We start from the raw sequence: 22,229 nt of genomic DNA, 5'->3' as shown, positions 1-22,229 counted from the left end.
TGCGTCTATTGAGATGATCATGTGGTTCTTATCTTTAAGTCTATTGATGTGATGAATTACATTTATTGATTTCCTTATGTTGAACCAACCTTGCATCCCGGGGATGAATCCCACTTGATCATGGTGCCTGAACTTTTTGATATGTTTTTGTATCCGGTTTTCCAGAATTTTATTGAGGATTTTTACATCTATATTCATTAGAGATATTGGTCTGAAGTTTTCTTTCTTTGAGTTGTCTTTGTTTGGTTTTGGAATCAGGGTGATACTGGCCTCATAGAATGAATTTGGAAGTCCTCTACATAGGAAAGAGAAGTGGGAGAGAAAGGGAGGGAGAAATGGAATTGCATGGATGGTGGAAGGAGACCCTCATTGTTATACAAAATACATGTATGAAGATGTGAGGGGAAAAAAAAGAACAGCATTACCCTAGATTAAGTTAAGAGAAGTGGAGAGAGGGGAGGTATGGGTTGGGGAGACAGGAAGGATGGTAGAATGAAACAGACATTATTATTACTGTGTGTATATATGTGACTGCATGACCAATGTGATTCTGAAACCTATATACTCAGAAAAATGAGAAATTATATCCCATCTGATTCAATTTATGATATGTCAAGATCACTATATTGTCATGTGTAACTAAGTAAAACAAATAAAAATAAATAAATAAATAAAATAAAAGAACTATACTATTTCATTTATCTTTTGGAAATGATTTTCTTGATATCAAACTATTTACCAAGGGTTAAGCAGCCCCCAAATAAATTTTATGTACACTAAAAAAACAACCACAAAGTACCAGATAACTAAGTGCAAAAGAATAAAGTTGGGAGAGAGGTCCTGACTGTGCTGCAGATTCCAATCTATTAACATATGGCTCCCCCCAGACTGCCTCCATCTTGGGACACTACAGCCACTGCCATAGTCCTTTCCACATGGTAGAATCCACAGTGGGACAATGGACGGTGCCTGGAGTCAGCTGCCTGCTGCAGCACCACATGCCACAGCACTGCATTGCCACACAGGCTGCCCAACGCCATCACAGGGCCTGTTCTTCCATCTCCATTTCTGAAAGTGGTCACCTCCATCTTCAAACATCACTGCTCCCATCTTGGGTTACCTCCATGGCCACCTCCACCATCTTTAGCTGAGGCAGCATCTATCTTTGGACACCGACTGGAGACTGGAAGCCCAACAACAAAGTATCTACATGTTTGATGCTAATGCTGCCATCAACTAGGGTCATGACCACTTTCATCTAGGGACAAATGACAGGACCTGAAAGAACCTCACCAAGGTCCTGCAGGCCTGGTTACACCAGAGGTATCCCTACCAGATGTGCTAATAGATTAGCATCTTGTTGCAGAGGCAAAAAAGCCCTGCATGGTGGCACCCCTTTCTCTTTATTCTCCTGATAACAGCCGACTTATTTTGATTCCCCTTTCACTCTTCCTATAATCTAATACCTCTATAATCTCACATCCTACCTCACAAACATCTAATTCTACCCGCCCCCCCAGTTTCTTTCTCGGTCCACCATAAACCGCTATGCAAACCCACTGACTATATGGTTAATGATAATCGAACACATCACTACTGTTTTCAGCAACAAAACTGTAATTGTCTAAATAGGAGCTATTGGATTTATGGCTGCATATTGTTTGCACTGGGTATCGTAAACAGTGATCTCCCCTTTAAAAGTGAGGTATTGGTAACCTACAGGGATTCTACAAGATTATAGGGTAGAAACTGTAATATCTCAGATATACATTGCAAGAGATGAAGACACATGGACATCATGAGAAAATAATAAGATGCTACAATAGAACCCACTGACAGCACAGTAGATGAAATGTTAGAGAAGGAGCTCAGAATGTACATAATTAAAATGACCTGTGAATCAAAAATTACATAAGAGAGCAAATACAGGCAACAATTGATCACTCCAACAAAGAGATAAGAGAGCAAATACAAAGAGCAAAAGATTACTTCAAGAAAGAGAGATTCTGAAAAACAAACAGAAATCCTTAAAATGAAGGAAAAAACAAAACAGATAAAAAACAACAACAAAAAGAAAGCATCACTAACAGACTAGATCTTTTGGAAGACACAATAAAGACAAAATTTTTTATATAATCTTGAAAATAAAATTTACTATACAGTGAAGATGGTAAGAAACAATGAACAGAACATCCAAGAATTATGGGATAATGTCAAAAGACCAAATCTGAGATTTAGCAGGATAGAGAAAGACACAGAGATTCAAACCAAAGTAAATGCACAATCTCTTCAATGAAATAATATCAGAAAATTTCCCAAAATTAAAGAATGAATTGGAAAATCAAATACAAGAGGCTTACAGGACACCAAATGTACAAAATTACAAAAGATCTACACCAAGACACATTATAATGAAAATGCCTAACATACAGAATAAGGATAAAATTTTAAAGGTCACAAGAGAAAGAAATCAAATTATATATATGGGGAGACCAATTTGGATCTCAGCAGATTTTTCAACTCAGACTCTTAAACAAGAAAAGCCTGGGGCTGGGAATGTGGTTCAAGTGGTAGTGCGCTCGCCTGGCATGCATGTGGCCCGGGTTCGATACTTAGCACCACATACAAACGAAGATGTTGTGTCCACCAAGAACTAAAAAATAAATATTAAAAAAAATTTTCTCTGTCTCCCTCTCTCTCTCTTAAAAAAAAAGAAAAGAAAAGAAAGAAAAGCCTGGAACAAAATATACCAAGCTCTGAAAGAAAATGGATGCCAATCAATAATCTTATATCCAGCAAAATTAAGCTTCAGATTTGATAATAAAATAAAAACTTTCCATGATAAACAAAAGTTAAAAGAATTTACAGTGAGAAAGCCTGCACTATAGAACATTCTTGGCAAAAATATTCCATGAGGAGGAAATGAAAAACAAGAATGAAAATCAGCAAAAGGAGGGACTATACTAAAAGAAAAGCCAATCTAAGGAGAAACCAAGTCAAGTTAAAAACCAAAAACAAACCAAAATGACCCAGAATACAAACCATATCTCAATAATACCCCTGAATATTAATGGCCTAAACTCATCAATAACAAGACACAGACCAGCATACTGGATTAAAAAAAAAAAGATCCAATAATCCACTGTCTTCAAGAGACTCATCTCACAGGAAAAGACAATCACAGACTGAAGGTGAAAGGATAGGGAAAAATATACCACTCATATGGACTGTATAAACAGGTGAGGGTTTCCATCCTCTTATCAGATAAAGTAGACTTCTAACCAAAGATAGTGAAGAGAGATAAAGAAGGACATTTCATACTGCTTAAGGAAAAATCATACCTCAACAAGACATAACAATCATAAATATCTATTCCCCAACCAATGGTGCATTGACGTATATCAAACAAACCCTTCTCAACTTAAGAACCAAATAGACCACAACACAATAATACTGGGTGATTTTAATCACCCAGCTCCTCCAAACAACAACTAAACAAAAAAAACACAGACCTCAATAATACAATCAATAATTTAGACATACAGATATATATAGAATATTTCATCCATCAACGAACAAATAAACTTTTTCTCGGCAGCACATGGATACTTCTCTGAAATAGACCATATGTTATGCCACAAAGCAAGTCTTATCAAATACAAAAAATTAGAGAGCTACTGCCTTGCATTCTGTCTGACCATAATGGAATGAAATTAGAAATCTATGATAAAATAAAAGATAGAAGTTACTCGAACACCTGGAGACTAAATAACATGCTACTGTTTGATGCATGGATAACAGAAGACATTAGCAGGGAGATAAAAAAATTCTTAGAGGTAAATGAGGACTTTGATACAACATATCAAAATCTCTGTGACACTATGAAGACAGTGCTAAAAGGAAAGTTCATTGCATTGGCTCATTCATTAAAAGAAGAAAAAAAAATCAACAAATATACCACCTGACATTACATCTTAAAGCCCTAGAAAAGAACACACCATCACCAAAAGTAATAGAAGAGAGGAAATAATTAAAATCAGGCTGAAATTAATAAAATTGAAACAACAACAACAACAAAAAACAACTGATATATTGACAATACACAAAAAGCTGGTTCTTTGAAAAAATAAATAAAATTGATAAACCCTCACTCCCCTAACAAAAAGGAGAAAGAAAACACAAATTACAAAAATTTTGGATGAAAAAGGAAACATTACAACGGACACTACTGAAATATAGAAGAAAATTAGAAACTATTTTAAAAGTATATACTCTAGTAAAATAGAAAATTTTGAAGGCATCAACAAATTTCTAGAGGCATATGATCTGCCCAAACTGAATCAGAAGGACATACACAATCCTTTAAACAAATCAATTTCAAGCAAGGAAATAGAAGATGCCATCAAAAGCCTACCAACCAAGAAAAGCCTGGGACCACACAAATTCACAGCCAAATTCTACAAGACCTTCAGAGAAGAATTAATACCAATTCTTCTCAAATTATTCCATGAAATAGAAAAGGAGGAAAGCCTTCCAAACTCATTCTAATAAAGCTAATATCACCCTACTACCAAAGCTAGACAATTCTCATCAAGGAAAGTAAACATCATACCAATATCCTTGATGAACATAGATGAAAAAATTCTCAGTAAAATTCTGACAAATTGCATACAAAAATAGCATGATCAAGTAGGATTCATCCCAGGGATACAAAGGTTGGTTCAACATAACGGAAATCAATGAATATAATTCACCACATCAACAGACTGAAAGATAAGAATCATATGATTATATCAATAGATGCAGAGAGAGCATTTAACAGAATATAGCATCCTTTCATGTTAAAATCACTAAAAAGAAAAACCTAGGGATAGTAGGAATATACCTCAACATTGTAAAAGCTATCTATGCTCAGCCCAAGGCCAATATCATTCTAAAAGGAGAAAAATTGGAAGGATTCCCTCTAAATATAGGAACAAGAAAGGGATAACCTTTTTCACTGCTTCTATTTAACACAGTCCTTGAAATTCCAACCAGAGCAATTAAGACAGACAAATGAAATTAAAGATATAAAAATAGGAAAAGAAGAACTGGAACTATCACTATTTGCCACCACATGATTCTATACTTAGAGGATCCAAAAGATTCCACCAGAAAACTTCTAGAATTAATACATGAATTCAGCAAAGTAGCAGGATATAAAATCAATACCCATAAATCAAATGGATTTCTATACATCACTGATGAATCCTCTAAAAGAGAAATTAGGAAAACCAACCCATTCACAACAGAAAGAAAGAAGGAAGGAAGGAAGGAAGGAAGGAAGGAAATTAAAAAATCCAACAACTTGGGAATCAATTTAACAAAAGAGGTGAAAGACCTCTACAAGGAAAACTACAGAACACTAAAAAGAAAAACACTGAAGAAGACCTTAGGAGGTGGAAAGATATCCCATGTTCTTGGATAGGCAAAAATTAATGTTGCCAAAATGTTCATACTACCAAAAGCACTACACAGATTTAATGCAATTCCAATTAAAATCTCAACATCATACATTATAGAAATAGAAAAGCAATCATGAAATTCATTTGGAAAAATAAGAGACCCAGAATAGCCAAAGCAATTCTTAGCTAAAAGAATAAAGCAGGAAGCATAGTAATACCAGACCTTAAACTATACTACAGAGCCATAATAACAAAACAGCATAACACTGGCACCAAAAAAGACATGTAGATGAATGGTACAGAATAGAGGACACAGAGACTAACCCACAAAATTACAATTATCTTATATTTGACAAAGGTGCCAAAAACATACATTGGAGAAAAGATAGCCTCTTCAACAAATGGTGCTAAGAAAACTGGAAATTTATATGCAGAAAAATGAAACTAAACGCCTATCTCTCGCCATGCACAAAACTCAACTCAGAGTGATCAAGGACCTAGGAATTAGACTAGAGATACTATGCCTAATAGAAGAAAAAGTAGACCCAAATCTTCATCATGGCGGATTAGGCCCTGACTTCCTTAACAAGATCCTAAAGTGCAAGAAATAAAATCAAGAGTCAATAAATGGGATGGATTCAAACTAAAAGAAACTTCTTCTGAGGAAAAAAAATCAGTGGAGAGAGAGCCTACAGAATAGGAGCAAATTTTTACCACATGCATATCAGACAGAGCACTAATCTCCAAGATATAAAGAACTCAAAAAACTTAACACACAAAAAACAAACAAACAAACAAACAAACAAACAACCAAACAACCCAATCAATAAATGGGCTAAGGAACTGAACAGACACTTCTCAGAAGATAATGAACAAATATATGAAAAAATATTCAATGTCTCTAGCAATTAGAAAAATGTAAATAAAAACTAAGATTTCATCTCACTCCTGTCAGAATGGCAGTTATCAAGAAAACAAACAACAATAAGTGTTGGCAACGATGTGGGGGAAAGGCACACTCATACATTGCTGGTGGGAATGAAAATTGGTACAGCCAATCTGGAAAGTAGTATGGACATTCCTTAAAAAACTTCGAATGGAACCACCACTTGAGCCAGCTATCCCACTCCCTGGTCTATACCCAAAGGACTTAAAAACAGCATACTACAGTGACTCAGCTACATCAGTGTTTATAGCAGCACAATTCACAATAGCCAAACTGTGGAACCAACGTAGATACCCTTCAATAGATGAATGGATAAAGAAACTGTGATATATATACACAATGCAATATTACTTAGCAATAAAAGAGAATAATGTTATTGCACTTTCAGGTAAATGGATGGAGTTGGAGAGTATCATGCTAAGCGAAGTAAGCCAATCACAAAAAAACCAAAGGACAAATGTTTTCTCTGATAAGTGGATGCCAATCCATAATGAGGGGTCATGAGATGAGTGGAGGAACTTTATATTGGACAAAAGGGAGGGAGGGGAGGGGATAGGAAAGATGGGGAAATGAGAGGAACATCATTATTCTAGGTACACGTATGATTACATGAATGGTATGACTTTACTTCATGTACAACCAGAGTAGTAAAAAATTGTGCTCCATTTGTGTACAATGAATTGAAGAACATTCTGCTATCATGTACAACTGATTAGAACAATAAAAAATAAAAGAATAAACTTGGACTTCTAACTCACACCAAACACAAAAAATAACTAAAAATCAATTTAAAGATCTAAAAGGAAAGAGCTAAAATTATAAAAATCTTAGGAAAAAAAAACCCATGACCATAAATATTGGCTACCTGGGAATGAGGCAATCAATGATTTTCTAGACATGTCACCCAACACATATGAAAGAAAATAAAAGCCCAGACAAACTAGACAATTCCAAGATTTGAAATAAATATCACAATGAGAAGTCACTCCATGCAAATTAGGATAACTAAAATAAAAAGTGATACATAATTTATTGGTGAGGGCTTAGAAAAGTTGGACTCATACACTACTGGTGGACATGTAAAACAATGCAGTCACTTTGGAAAATAACTCGACAGTTCCTCAAATGGTATGTGATCCTGCAATTCCAGTCCTAGGTGCATATTCATGAGAAATGAGAACATTTCTCATTTTTTTGAACATATGTTCAACAAAGACTTGCACAAAAGTGTTTACTGCAGTACTATTCATATAGTCAAAAGTAAAAACAGCCTCAACATCAATCAACTTATGAACAGATAAACAAAATATGGTATATATTTATACAATAAAGTATAATTTGGCAACAAAAGAAATGAAATACTGATACGTGTCATAACATGAATGAACCTGAAAACATCCTAATTTAGGGAAAAGTCACAAAAGACCATATATGATTCCATTAATATAAATACTACAGAATAAGCAAATGAGACAGCATAAATTTTATACTTTATTTAATGTTATAATTCAATTATTGAATATTATTTCAATTTATGTATATTGAATTGATTTTTTTAGAACTAAAAATTTATTTGTTCTTTTTAGTTAACATAACAGTAGAATATATTTTGATATATCATACATACATGAAGTATAACTTCCCATTTTTATGGTTGCACATAATGTGGAATTACACTAGTCGTATCGTGTATTCATACATGAACATAAGAAGGTCACGTCCGACTCATTCTACCATAAGAGATAGCATAAATTAATGTTTATCTAAGGTTTGGGGAGATGGGATTAGGAGATCATGACTAAGAAGTATGGTGATGGATGCACAATTCTACAAATATTCTAAAAGTTATTGAATTGGACACTTTAAGTGGGTAAACTGTACGGCATATTAATTAAGTTTGTTTAAAAAAAAAAAAAAAAACTTAACTACCTAACTACTAAACCTTTTGGGCACACTGGTTCATAGCCAGAAGCTGTAATTTTCTTCTTCCTTGTAGCAATCATCTGAAGTATAATAAATGAAAATGAAAAATTACTTGTCTTTTTTGTCCAGTATATTTTTATGCAAAATGTTTCAGTGACTCTCCATCTGAATTTCTCAGAGATATGTGGAATGTGCCCACCTGCTTATTGTGGCTTGGTACCATTCTTCCCATTCCCTATTTAGGGTTTTCACACAGTAAATTCAAGAGTTGTGTGTTATGTGAATGAATTAACATCTCTACATATGATTTTTAAGATGCTAGCCCAAGTGTGTCGATGTAGGAAAATGAAGTTATACACACGTAAATGAAGAAAAAAGAGTTTCGTATTTTTATTCTTAACTCAGAAAACACTTGTTTCATAAAAACCTGCCTGTAAACTCTCATTGGAATTTTAACTTCTGGTTACACAAGATACACAACACTATTTCTGCAATGTCTAAATTATTCTGACTCCAGACATTTCTTAGCTCTCAAAGTAATTATATGAAAATAAAGCATCAAAAAAGGAACAGGATGAAAGATTTAAGTCAGAGGTGAACTGCAATTTTTCATATTTTGCTTAGAAACAAAATCCAAGCATTTCAAGCAAAGTCAAATGAAATGGTGGACAAGTCACTTTCAGGCATGTAAAATAAATAAGAATAGTATTAAAATAAGGAATTTGCAGAAAGTGTTTAAAGAACTCCAGATTTTCAAGGCTAGAAAAAAAATGTTTAATAAAATTTATAAATTAGCTTATTTAATTTGACCTTATTTAAATCAGTCCTTTTCTGACTAGTCTGTGCAATTTAGTGGGCAATAAACTTTCTTTTTTGTCTCCCCTGCATGCCTGCAACATTTATTTTTGAAGACATAGCCAAGTCACTGAACAATTATAGTTCAAAGACACTGGCTCTACAAGCGAAAAAGAGGCTTATTTTTAACCTTGCACCTTGCTTCTGGCTCCTATTATCAGAGTGATATTTTGACCACTGGGTAAGCTAAAGCATTCTGCCCAGTGTCAGTCTGCACTGTGATAAGTATAATCTTTTTTCATTCATAAACCATCCCATCCAGAATCAGTTTGAACATTTAACTAAAATAAATACCACAGTACAGACTACTGTGGTGGTATATAAACTCCTTTATGAGTTTAAGAAAAAGTGCTTTTATTTTGGCTCTTCCCTCTTTCCACAAGAGATTTACCACTTTGATGTACAATAAACATGAAAACCTATGTAATGTAGAATGGGCACTGGACTAGAAAACAGACACTGGGCTTTAATTCTAGGCCCTAGTTCTATCATATAATTTCTCAGATTCTCTTTAAAATAAATATCTGTCTTATTTACCACAAAGAATCAAAAGGTATTATGAAAGTCCTTTGAAATAAAAAGTTCTGTGAAAATGTAACATACATAGTAAGCTTTGAAGTGTTTAAATGTATGCCTAAGTAAATATGAGAATATCAGAATTTCTCTTATACATTATTCTTTATTCCTCTGCTTCCACTCCTGCCCATGAGGGAATCTGGGCCTTCAAGTTGGCTGGATTTTCTTCCTAAGCAAAGCTACCAGTTTCAAATTTTGCTCATGATTCCCTTTTAGCAGTATTTGAGTATATAGGGGGGATCATCAATGCTCTCTACATAATAATCCCATACAGGGCAGAGTTCCTCTACATTTTTTCACATTATGGCCCACACAAAATGATATTATTTGTACAACCATGGCACACTAAGATAAACAGGCATTCTGGCTACCCCAGTACCCATTCATTTGCCAAGGGGTTGAATGTATCAGACACATCTGCAATGGTTGGGAAGATCTCCTTTATATAGGTAGCCTCTCATTTTCCTCATGCAGAGGGGAAAAGTACTGTGATCATATCCGAAAGACTTAATGGTAAAAAACAGTATATCAAATAAGAATAAAAAGCATATCCAAGTCTATATAGATTCACACATAGTGTCATCTAGTAACAACTATTTTCAAAGTTGAGGTTCCAGTGGGTCCATACAGGGATAAAAGAAGGAATGCAGACACTCCTAGGTGTAAATTAGGTCCCAGGTAAATAAGGAAAGCAAAAGGCCACAGAACAGCTGGGTGTTCCAGATCTTTGATATGTGAGCTGATGTGGTCACACATAAATTCCATTTTCAGATGCCACAAACAAGTGACCAGACATCCAAAAACAGGTTTTACACTTCAGTTATGCCACTTGACAGGTGTCTATCAAAATTAGGTCAAGACTACTCAGCACACTACTGACATACAGTGCTAATAGGGCTGCTCCTCCTGTCAGTTGGAAGTTTCTAATCTAAACTTGTCCTAGATAAAAAAGATTAAAAAACTATAAAATAAACTGGGTTGTGTTGCTTGCAAGCCCCATATATATAAACATATGTAAACTTAACATTATATAGGTATTTTTGTGACACTTTATAGCATGTTTTAGCAGCAAATTAAATTAACAAGCAAGCAAATTATATAATTACATGTTTGGGTTAATTTTGTATGTGGTCCTATAAGGCACAAGATGCCTCTATATTGAAAAGAACATACACCACATCCAGAACATAAGGATAAAAACTGTGAAAGAATTCAGACATCTAAGTCATTGATTGGAGTCTATTTCATTTTCTGTAGGTACCATCAGTTTTCTCACTTTTCAGTCCATTGAACATATGCCATTTGTCTTGCAGAATTTTCACCAAATCATAACCTGGGAGAATTCTGAAGTCACAGGGAATTTTAGACAAATACATAAAATAAAGATTACCTTTGATTTTATAAAAACTATGATTTATTCTATTCTAATATATGAATTTTAGGGTTACAAAATTTTTTTTCTTCCATGTTAAAATAAATTATTGTGCTCATATTTTAAGTAAGAAAAATTGGATATAAGAGTGTTTCTTACACTCAAGATATATAATAAAAATGCCTATTGAATTGAAAGTTTTAGCTGGGTTTCCCATACACAGGATTTTCTACAGCAGAATTATCTGAGGTACAGGATTCAGAGCACCCACACATAAATTTGAAATATAGTCCTATGTATCTATCTGGGAAATAAGTCAAGCTTTCCAACAGAAAGCAAGGCTGAGGTATCAGCATGGAAATCAGGTCTGGCCAAAAAGCTCTTAAAATACAACTACCTCATACAAAAAATTGAAAAGTAACAGACACCAAGGTGTAAATCTCACAAAGGTACCAAAGTAATTATACCAGGGATTGTATCACTGATTGTCACTATTAGTCAATGTTTACTAAACATTTACCTAGTGGCTACAGCGAATGTTAACAAAACATCTTATGCACCTGATTTAATGCAACTTATTTTGTGAATAACACCAGAGATGGGCTTAGCAGGATATTGGCTGAAGTACGGGCATAGTGTTTTTCTCAATACAGAAAAGTAAAACTAAAGCTTATTCACTAGGAGGTTTCACTCAAGCCCCAGTATCAGACACACACGTGGCCCAAGTCAGTTCTTGGGGGTGTTCTATCATGAAGCACTATAAACGATATCGACCCAGAAAATGTAGACAGAAAAGAATAGAGTTTATAACAGCGGCTGCATTTTAAGATGTTAGAACTAACTGGTTTTCTGTCTCTTCCCTATTCCCAAACTCACCTATTTTAACAGTTTTCAATTAATAAGTGAAACCAGAGAGTCAATGTGTTTGAGTCTACTTTAATCAGCAGTTTTTTGTCTCTAAGACCAAAATACCTGACAAGAACAACTTAGAGGAGGAAAAGTTTATTTGGAGCTCATGGTTTCTGAGGTCTCAGTCCATACATGGCTGACTCAATTGCTCTGGGTCCAAGGAAAGGCAGCACCCAAGAAAGGGCCCAAAGAAGAAGGATGCTCAAATCATGGTGGCCAGGAAGCAGAGAAGAGGGGAAGGGGCCACAAGGAAGATGCACATTTCTGGTGTATTCCCCCAGTGACTCACCTCCTTCAGCCATGCCTCACCAGTCTACAATTACTCTCAAGTCAGTCCATTCAAACTAGGATGGATTAATTAGTTACATCTCTCATAATCCGAATTTTACCTCTAAATATTCCTGCATTAACAGGAGCTTCTGAGAGGATAACTCACATCCAAATCATAACATCCTGACACATATCGTCCCATGATTCAAATATGTGCTTCCAGACATTAAAACTGTTCTGCACAAATGTGGTTATCAGCATTATCTGTATGATGCCATTTTATTTAGAACACTATTTTTTTGTAATTATTATGTGAATTTATTGTATATTCTTTTGAAGAGCCTCAAATTTTCAATGGAAAATCTTTGTCCTTTGAGGGTGGATTTGATTTTTAGAAATGGTCAAACCCTTTGACAAATATGGTAAGTGATCCATCCAGTTAACTCTACTTGAGGTTAAAATAAATGTGATTATTAAATAAAGATAGTAATGTCTTATATAGCATCTACACATTAGTACCTCAAACATACCTGTCTTAAGACCTTTGAATTTCCTGAAATCTTTTTATAGCATACTATTTTTTCACTCATAGAAGAATTAAGGGTAATTTCAAAAAGGTCTTCTCTTAAATACCCTAATGCAGACTGATCTGGCTCAACACCCATATTTGTCCACATAAGGGTTTTGTCTATTTCTTTAATAAGTTATTATCATTTACTATTATTTTTTGAACCAGATATTGAACTCAGGGACACTTAACCACTAGGCCATATTCCCAGTCCTTTTTTGTATTTTATTTAGAGACAGGTCTTGCTGATTTGCCAAAGGACTTGCTAAGTTGCTAAGACTGGCTTTGAACTGGAGATCCTCCTGCCTCAGCCTCCCAAGTTGCTAGGAATACAGGTGTGTGCCACCACAGCCAGTAATTTTTGTTACTGTTTATCTCTGCTTCTGGATCTGTGCTGTCCAATATAGCAACCATTAAAAAATGGTTATTTAAATTTAAATTAATTACAATTATATAAAATTAAAGGAAAAAAATTGACAAATTAGGTACCACTAAAATGAAAGATTCTTTTCTTTGGAAGATGCTATTTGGAGACTGAAAGACAAGTCATAGACAGAGAAAACATTTTACAAATATCATATATGACAAAGGATCTGAAACCAGAATATATCAATTACTCTCAAAACTCAATAATAAAGCTAACAGCAATTAAAAATGGGAAAAATATTAAATTAAACACTTAACCAAAGATAACATATGGCTAAAGATAAGCACATGAAAGATGCTCAAAATCATAGTTATTAAGGAAACAGAAATCAAAACCACTGAATACTAATTTACACCCCACTAGTACAACTATAAATAAAAACATAGATGATAACAAGTGTGGGGAAAATGTGGAAAAATTGAACTCCAAAACACTACTCATGAGACTGTGAAATCACTTTGGGGGGGGGGACCTTAACACTGTCTTAGAAGTTAAGTGTATACCTAAAAAATGACCCAGTAATTTTATACTAAGTGTTTACCTCAAACAAAATCAAAGTTCCATGTAGATTTGTACATGAACATTCACATTGTAACAGTCAAAAACTGGAAATAATGCAAATGATAAATGATAAATAACTAAACACACTTTGGTCTACAGGTTGAATATCTCTATTTTAAAAATCTGAAATCCAAAATGCTCTAAAATCGGAAACTTTTTGAGCACTGATATTAAGCTACAAGTGCAAAGTTCCAGGCTAACCCTCATGTAACAGACTGCAATCAAACCACAGGTGCACTAAAATTATTGTACAAAATTAACTGCGAGTTATGCATATATACTACATAAAACATAAATAAATTTCATGTTGAGATTTGAGTGTCTTCTCTGAGATATCTCATTATGCATTCTAGGCACTGAGAAGAGAGCCTAAAACAATATATATAATGTCCCCATCCTAAAGGTTTTCAAAATCTGGTGAGGGGTGCAGGTAACAGATGAGAAAGCAAATAAGAAAATACCAGGCAAAGTGTAATGCTAATGAAGATAAAGCTGAAGGAACAGAGTATGACCAAAGGCAACTTTCTTTTAGATAATCAGAACAGGCCTCTGGGAAACCTAAGATCTAAACATTAAGAGTAAACAAGACCTGAGGCAGGTACAGAAGAAATAGCAAGGCCTTAAAAATAGGCATGAATGTGATAGCTTTACCTTTGAAAAAGAAGACCCACTTGGTGGAAGAATACACAAATAAGGGAAAGGGGGAAGGCAGGTAAGTGGGAGAAGCAGATGTGGCTAAGGAAAGATTTTTATTATAAAAGTGATGGAAAACCACTTCAGGATTTTAAACAGGTGAGCAACATGATAAATTCACATTTAAAAAATATCATTTGGTACTGCTAAATGAAGACTGGATTATGGAAGGATAAGAAAGGTGTTATGACAATTAGTTTCTGCAAAGGTACAAGTGAGAGATGAAGCAGAAATTCAAGATACATTTCCAGTGACAGTAGCTTTTCTGATGGAGGTTGTTGCAGAGTAAGGAAATGAGTTGAAAATGAATCCTAGATTTTTGGCCTGAACAACTGGGACACAGACACGGGAAAAAATTACAAACAATAAGTGCTAGCATTTAAATAGACCCTTAACTAGACACTTATATGTCATCATTTACTCAATATCATATTTATTTTTTTCCAGCAAACTTGGAGAAGTAGGCACTGGCTTGGTAATATATCAACCCATTATGTTTTATAATGAAGGACACCATCTTGGAGACAGGAGACTATTCTGAGTAAAAGGAACATGGGAAAAAAGGGCAAAGCAACCCTTCATTTACTGGACAAGTACTACTTCACAAATGATGAAGCTACTTTTAATGCTTGCTCCCTTTACTAGCATGATTAGTTAACCTTGATTAAAAAAAAAAGAAAGAAAATTGTTCAGGAATATAAATCGGATTTTTTTCCAATTCCTTATGTTTACAAAAATAAACAATGCTTTAAAATCTATATCAATTACTGAACGTTCATTTACCTTCCTAAATGTGCTGCTAACTTGGTAAATTCACACGTGTTTATTTAGAGAGAGTTGATCACACACATCCTCCCTCCATTTCTAAAGAGGAAAAAAAAAAAAAAACGACAAGGACAAATGGCAGTCTCAATACATCAAAGGCTGAGCCGGCACTAAAGCCCATACATCAAGTTCACAGACACCCCTAGATGGCTCTGCGACATGGTCAAGGTCCTTGGGAGCTCACAAACACGTCTATACCTGATGCACCCATCTCCCTTCTCTTCAACTAACCTCTGGCCAACCCACCATCCCGATGGGAAGATTTATGAAAGGCCATAAAATCTGGACAAGCAGGGAGCCTATGTAACATGTAACCCCTTCTTGAGTCTCTAGTTATAGCAACGCAATGCCTTAACATTTTTCTTAAGAACTAGATGATCCCTCTAATCGCAACTTGTTTCCAGAAACGCTGCTAAGGCACCACCATGACAAGGAACGAAAATGGCCAAATATCCGAAGGTCTTGGGCTGCAGAAGGGGGAAGCAGATATCACTAAAAACACCCAAAACAACTCGTGAGAAAGACTAAGCCGCAGCCGGCAGCTCGTTGCCCACGTGCACTTGCTCAGCTAACTGTTCCAAAGAAACCTGACCCGGGTCGGAATCCTCCCACCTCTGCGCGCCGCCTTTATGGCAAGGCAACGCTACAAGTTGTTACCCGCAACCCTTCTCCCACCTTTGAAAGAAACGCGCGCTGATCCCACATTCACACAAGACCCCGTCCCTCTCCTGCCTGGCCAGCCCCAACCGCGCGCTGGGAGCTCAGGTCGCAGGCCCGCGCCTCCGCCTTCCACCACAGCCCACCGGGCTCGCACCCAGCCCGGCTCTAGGCCGGGCCAAATCTCCTCGCCCGTAGCTTGGACTGTTAGCCTCCTACATCTGCACCTCCAACTCTGACCACCACCCTGGAGCCGGGTGTCGCCGAGACCTTGGCGCCCGGCATGGGAGCACACCCTTCCCCGCTCCGCCGCGCCAGGTGAGGGGCCGAGCCCGCAGCCTCGCAGCCCCGCAGCCGCCTACCTTCCTAATCGCCGGCTGTGGCGCCCCGGCAGGCGCCGCCGGCCCTGATGACATCAGAGCTGACCCCGCCAAGGCCACCTCGGTGATCCGGTGCCCAGCCCCCGGAGGGAAAGGCGACCCCCAATCCGAGTCGGCGCTCGGGAACCGAGGGAGATGCTGGGCTGCGGGTCCAGCGGCGGAGGAAGACGGGGAGGCGGGGGCTGCGGTCCGCTGCGAAAGGAATCAAGGCTCTAGATACCGCGAACTGGGGGCTTCGCGGATAACTCGGGGGGAGGGGGGCGGCAGCGCAGCGCGGAGCGGCGTGAGGGGCGAGCGAAGGCGGGAATGTCTGCGAGAGCGCCGCCGCTGGGAGCCTTGGACGTTAAACGTTAAATCCTCGCGGCGTCCGGCTCGAGCAGAGCGGCGACCCACGCGGAGGGCGCACGCCGGCGTGGGGGCTGCGGCGGCAGCAGGCTCGAGGCCCCCAGCTTAGCCTCCTCACCTTCTTGGTGCCGGGGCCTCCCGCGATTCGTGACACTCCTGTCAGGGAAGAGGAGCGCCCAGGCTGCCCACCTAGAGTCTCCTGCTGGGGGGACATCGCTTCCATGAAGAAAATCTGCAAGCAAATCCCAGCCTAGGTAGAGGCTAATTGGTCATGTCCGTGGCCGGCAGCTGGAGGGGCGACGACGCTCGTGCCGAGGCGCCACCGTCGTGCTCAGGTAGGGAGCCGAGCTCCGGTGAGGGCGGCTCGCCTCCCGTCGGGGCCATGTACCGCAGCCTGCGCGCGGCGCCGCGGGCTGCAGGCGATTACAGCCGCGACCGCCAGTCAGAACCACGGCCCGCCCCGCCTCGGGCCCGCCCCCTCCGCTCCGGGCGCTGGAGCCCGGACCGCCCCCCGCCTCCCTCTTCAGGCTTCCGCCCTCCCCTGAGGGCCGGCAGCGCGGGTGCCCGAGTGCCTATAATATTAGGGACCAGGCGAGTGACAGTATCGGACCTATGCTCCCAGTGTGCCCTGCCCTAAGAAGCTCACCCACTCAGGTCCTGCACGAGGGCCTGAAGTGCATAGACAGTCGGCTCTCACGCAGCCCTGCCCACTCCCACCCGACCCCTTCCTTTCCCGCGGCGTCGGGGCGGGGGGCGCCTCTTCAGCGCTTGCATCTGTGGAGCGGTGGCGACCTCAGCCTGAAACAGAGGAGTTGCAGTGATTCCCCGCCCGCTTTCAGCGGACTGCGGAGAACCACCACCCCCACCCTACGCCCCAGGGCTCGGGATGGGGTTGCACGGCTCAGAGTGCAGCGGCTGTTTAAATTTGGAAGCCTCATGTCATCGCTTGACCTCTTGTGCAGTTCTCAATCGCTAAGGCTTAGGCAGCCGCTGGGCAGCAGCCCTTGCACGTTTACACCCGCGGTTTCCGCTGTCTGTGGGTGCAGAGATGCAGGCTTTCCGAATGTGAAAGCGCAATTAAGGAAAATGCAGGCAGAGAGGACGTTGAAATCTGGCTTAGCTATTGAGAAGGCTACAATATGTGGAAGTGTTTATCAGATATCTGCGCTGAGAGCATAGTTTCCTGTTAGCCCAAATACTGGCTTTTTCACCCCCTTCCTGCCTGAAGAGTAATCAGAGGAGGGGATTTGGAGCCGACCTGGGTTAAGTTAGTATTGCTGCGCTTCGCAGGACTGGCTGACTGGTGCGGAGGATTCGGTAGGTGGCATTCTTCCCTTGGAGTCAGGACTAGAAAAAAAAAAAAAATCCGGCAGCAGATTAATGAGGGGAAGGATACCACTCTATGATACTACGTGGTTGCGGGATTGGCTTGTTTTTATGATAAGAAGGAAAAAAAGCAAGGTTCCTGCCGGGTTGGGCTGTTATTAGGACAGGTTGTAGAAGAATAGAACTCTGGCGGGCTCTGTTCCAAGCAAGGGATTCTGTCCAACACACACACACACACACACACACACAACCACACCACCACCAACCCCCAGGTTTCTTATTGTGAAAATAATGGAGATACACTGTTCCAGTTCATTTTAAGCCTTGTCCATATCACATTGTTTAAAGTAGGCTTATATAGGCCTTTATAAATCATATGTATATGCACACACATATATGGGATTTATAATGCATATATAACTGGAAACACTCAGTTTTTAAGGGGGACTCTTTGCAGCTGAAACCAGTGTGCAGCTACTGGACTTTGCGTCCACCGTAGAGTTTTATCATGAATTTTGCGCTGCAGAGAGCCTTGCATTTCCTCTATTTCATGTTTAAATCATCCTTTCATGACTTGTTTGCCTTGTTTAATTCCTATCATGAATGGACATTCCCAATTTTTCGAACTATGCTTCATTTTTTTATTTCAGTAACACTTATCTCAATATCTAAGGTAACATTATATTTAATGTATATTCCCTATACCTCAGAGGAATGTAAGCTTCCAGAGAACAGGAATCTTTTGTCCTTTTTTGTTCATTCTTGAATCCCAGCCCTAAAGCAGTATCAGGCAAAATCATTGTTTGTTGTTAAATCAATCAATGAAACACACAAAGAATATGAGAGATCTGGAAGGGCCAGACTAGAGTTGGTTGTTTCACTCAGAAATCTCCATGAATCATAGAATATTTTTGTGTGTGTGACAAATGCCTTGTGCTCCTTCAAAGTATTATTTTTACTACACATGTGGAAAACTCACTTTCACTTCTTAATTTGGAAGTGCTTTTATTCTGAAATCAGTTAGTTTGGGTTTGCAGAGAAAACCATTTCACCCCTCCCCCATGAGGAGTTTTGAGGCAAGTCTCACTTCCTAAAGAAATTTGGGCTACTTCAAATTATCACCAGAGTAATGTTTGAGCACAAATTCAATCACATCACTCCCTTTGGCTTCTTATGTTTATAGGATAAATTTCAAATGCCATAGTATGATGTAAAAGGCTGCTCAATAATCTCATCCCCCCAGTTCTTTCCACTGTCCCACTCAACTTTTTCTCCTTTTAAGAACTCACCCTGACTTTCCACATCTTCATGACTTTGAATCTCCTATTCTCATTGTCTCTTATATTTTCATCCCCATTACACTAGTACATGGTGCTTAGAAAATACCCAATAAATATTTGTTGAGGAAATCTTCAGGACTTCAATTAGAAATTACCTCAGGGAAAGTTTTTTTTTTTTCTTTATTTCAAGGTTAAGTGCATCTCTTTAATTGTAACATAACATTTTGGGGGTGCTTACTTTATACCAGATACTATCATAAGCATTATATATCTATAAATTCACTTTTTTTTAATACCAGAGATGATTGAATTCAGGGGCACCAAACACTGAGCCATTTTGTATTTTACTTAGAGACAGGGTCTCATTGAGTTGTTTAAGGTTTCACTGAGTTGCTTAGTGCCTCACAGTTGCTGAGACTGGCTTTGAACTCGAAATACTCAGCCTCTGGGATTTCAGGTGTGCAGCATTACACCAGGCTGAATTAACTTTTGTCTTTATAATAAACCTATGCGATAGATTCTCTAACACCCCCATTTACAGATGGAAAAACCAACAGCTGGTAATTAATCAAGCCAAACTTGAACCTGAGAAGTCTGCTTCAGAAACTGTGTTCTTAATCATTTGGCCAACTGCCTCCTATAAAGTGTATGTTTCCTTCTCCTTATAACTCTACTGTAACTTGTAACTTCTTATAACTATACTATTTTCTGCATTATTTGCCTTAAAATAAAGGATTGTATTTTATTTGTCTTTTCTTCTTTATACCAGGAACACAAGTGTGATCTCAATGACTTTTTTAATCTCTTACATTTGAGTGAATGAATATAATATTAGAAACTACCATCTTCACTTCCATTATTAGGCTGCATAGTTTTAAGGACGATATTCTGATGGGTGAAGAAACAATTTTGGACTAGTACGTTAATTCTTTAGACAATGAAACTACTGTGCGCTGGAAATGCTATGTTGTAGAAAAGAGTGACGCCAGAAAACAGAAGTCATGATAAAACAACCAAAGAAGTGTGATGTCCAAAACAAGCAGGACACATCTAGAATATTTTGAAACAAACCTTAAAGCAAAGTCCTAAGAACATCAACAGTTAACAGTTGGGAAACAACACCAGCAGACCTTAGGATAAACTAATCTAAGAATGAAACCAATATTTGACCAACCATTGGCTTTTAAATGACAAGGTGTTTAACTATAAAAGGAAATGTTCATGCAACCAGTTCATTCAATCAATATATATGTGTAGGACACTGTGCCAGGCAATATAAGTCAGGGCATTATGTGTATACGGAAATAGTCCTTGTAAACCCCAAAATGTACACAGGAACCATCTTCAGTGCTATCCAAATTCCCTAAAACAGACTGCAAATGCAATACCCAACAGATGCCCTAGAGGGTAATTCAGGTATGTTTTTCAATATTTGCACCCTAACTCTCTTAAAAGTCAGAATATTTCACATCTAATTCTTGGTTTTCTTGGGGGGAAAATATCAAGAATTGGTAACACTGGGCTCAACTTCTCTGAAGAAACCAATAGACTAAAACTGAGTCATAGTTATGTTACTTCATTTAATGCTCACAACAATCCTATGGGAGATTTACTGTCAGAGTTACTACTGCCTCTGGTGCTGAGGAACTACTAACAGGTAAGGTCATGGAAAGTGAAAAACTAGAAAGAGAGATAGACCAGAGAAGAATGAGCAACATCATGTAGGTACGTTAAAAAAAAAAAAAGAAAAAAAAAGCCATCATAATGGTATGTTTCAAGAAGAGAAATAGTTGATAGTGTCTCATGTTGCAAGAGATGAAGCTGGTGAAGACTAAGGTGTGTAATTTGAATAGGAAAGGTTAAGATTGCTCTTTGAAGAAATTTAGCTGACAATAGGGATAAGAAAGGGCAGTCCCCATGAGAAGAAGGTAGGATCTATTTTATTACTAAAGTAGGAGGTAGATCTGTTAAGGTTGAGGTAGGTGAGAGATGCTAATCTTCACTTATAGAACAAGGCCAGGGGAAGTTATCCATAATGCCAAGAAATAGAAGACTAAAAAACATCTATTAGGAAGTCATTGGTGACCTTATCTAGAATAGCATGAGTGAAATGAGTGGGCTAGGGATTGAGGACAGGGATGAGAGGTTAGAATGAATGGATACAACTCCCTTGGGAAATATGACAGGAAGCAGAGAAGGTAGCAGCTGCAGGTGGGGAATGAGAAGGATTTGAAGGAAACCCACATGGGTCTAGCTATGGATACGATTATGTTTAAATACTGAAGGGAAGGCATTAGGGTGACAGAGAAACAGAAAATACTGGGACACTGGGTAGTAATGGGATCTCTAGAGCAAAATTCTGCAGAGAATTAGGGGAGGAATCTAAGGACTGAGATTGAAGGGGAGCTGAATGTTCTAAATAGACACTGAAGAATGAGAATAAACAAGGACAAGTGTGTGTACCCTGCAGCCAGGGCATACAACCATGAATTTATAATGGCTGCCTGCACAGCATATGACTTCTCTTTAATGATTCCAGAAAACAGGCTGGATTCATTCTGGAAGAGGGTTTGCTAGCTAAGAGTGATGAAGTTCAATAGGTCAAGAGGGTAGAGACTACTGCAGTAACCTTGGGAGCAGATTTTTACACTTGCACATCAGAGCACTAATCTCTAGTATATATAAAGAACTCAAAAAGCTAAAACCAAAAAACAACCCAATCAATAAATGGGCCAAGGAACTGAACAGACACTTCTCAGAAGATGATATACAATCAATCAACAAATATATGAAAAAATGTTCAACATCTCTAGCAATTAGAGAAATGAAAACCAAAACTACTCTAAGATACTATCTCACTCCAGTCAGAATG

General features: G+C 38.2%; 1 protein-coding gene across 1 annotated transcript in view; it reads right to left on the bottom strand.

The window, feature by feature from the left end:
* Window positions 1-17,118, bottom strand: part of Arhgap20 (Rho GTPase activating protein 20) — a 119,754-nt gene extending 102,636 nt beyond the window's left edge. Inside the window, exon 1 of the mRNA XM_076843791.2 lies at window positions 16,870-17,118. Coding sequence (XP_076699906.2) covers window positions 16,870-16,974 — 105 coding nt within the window. The 5' untranslated portion in view covers window positions 16,975-17,118. The remainder of the gene's footprint in view (window positions 1-16,869) is intronic.
* Window positions 17,119-22,229: the final 5,111 nt, after the last annotated feature.

Source organism: Callospermophilus lateralis, chromosome 2 (genome assembly GCF_048772815.1).
Source record: "Callospermophilus lateralis isolate mCalLat2 chromosome 2, mCalLat2.hap1, whole genome shotgun sequence".
Lineage (NCBI taxonomy): Eukaryota > Metazoa > Chordata > Mammalia > Rodentia > Sciuridae > Callospermophilus > Callospermophilus lateralis.
Note: the sequence above shows the minus strand (reverse complement) of the source record. Positions and strands in the feature narration are given on the sequence as shown.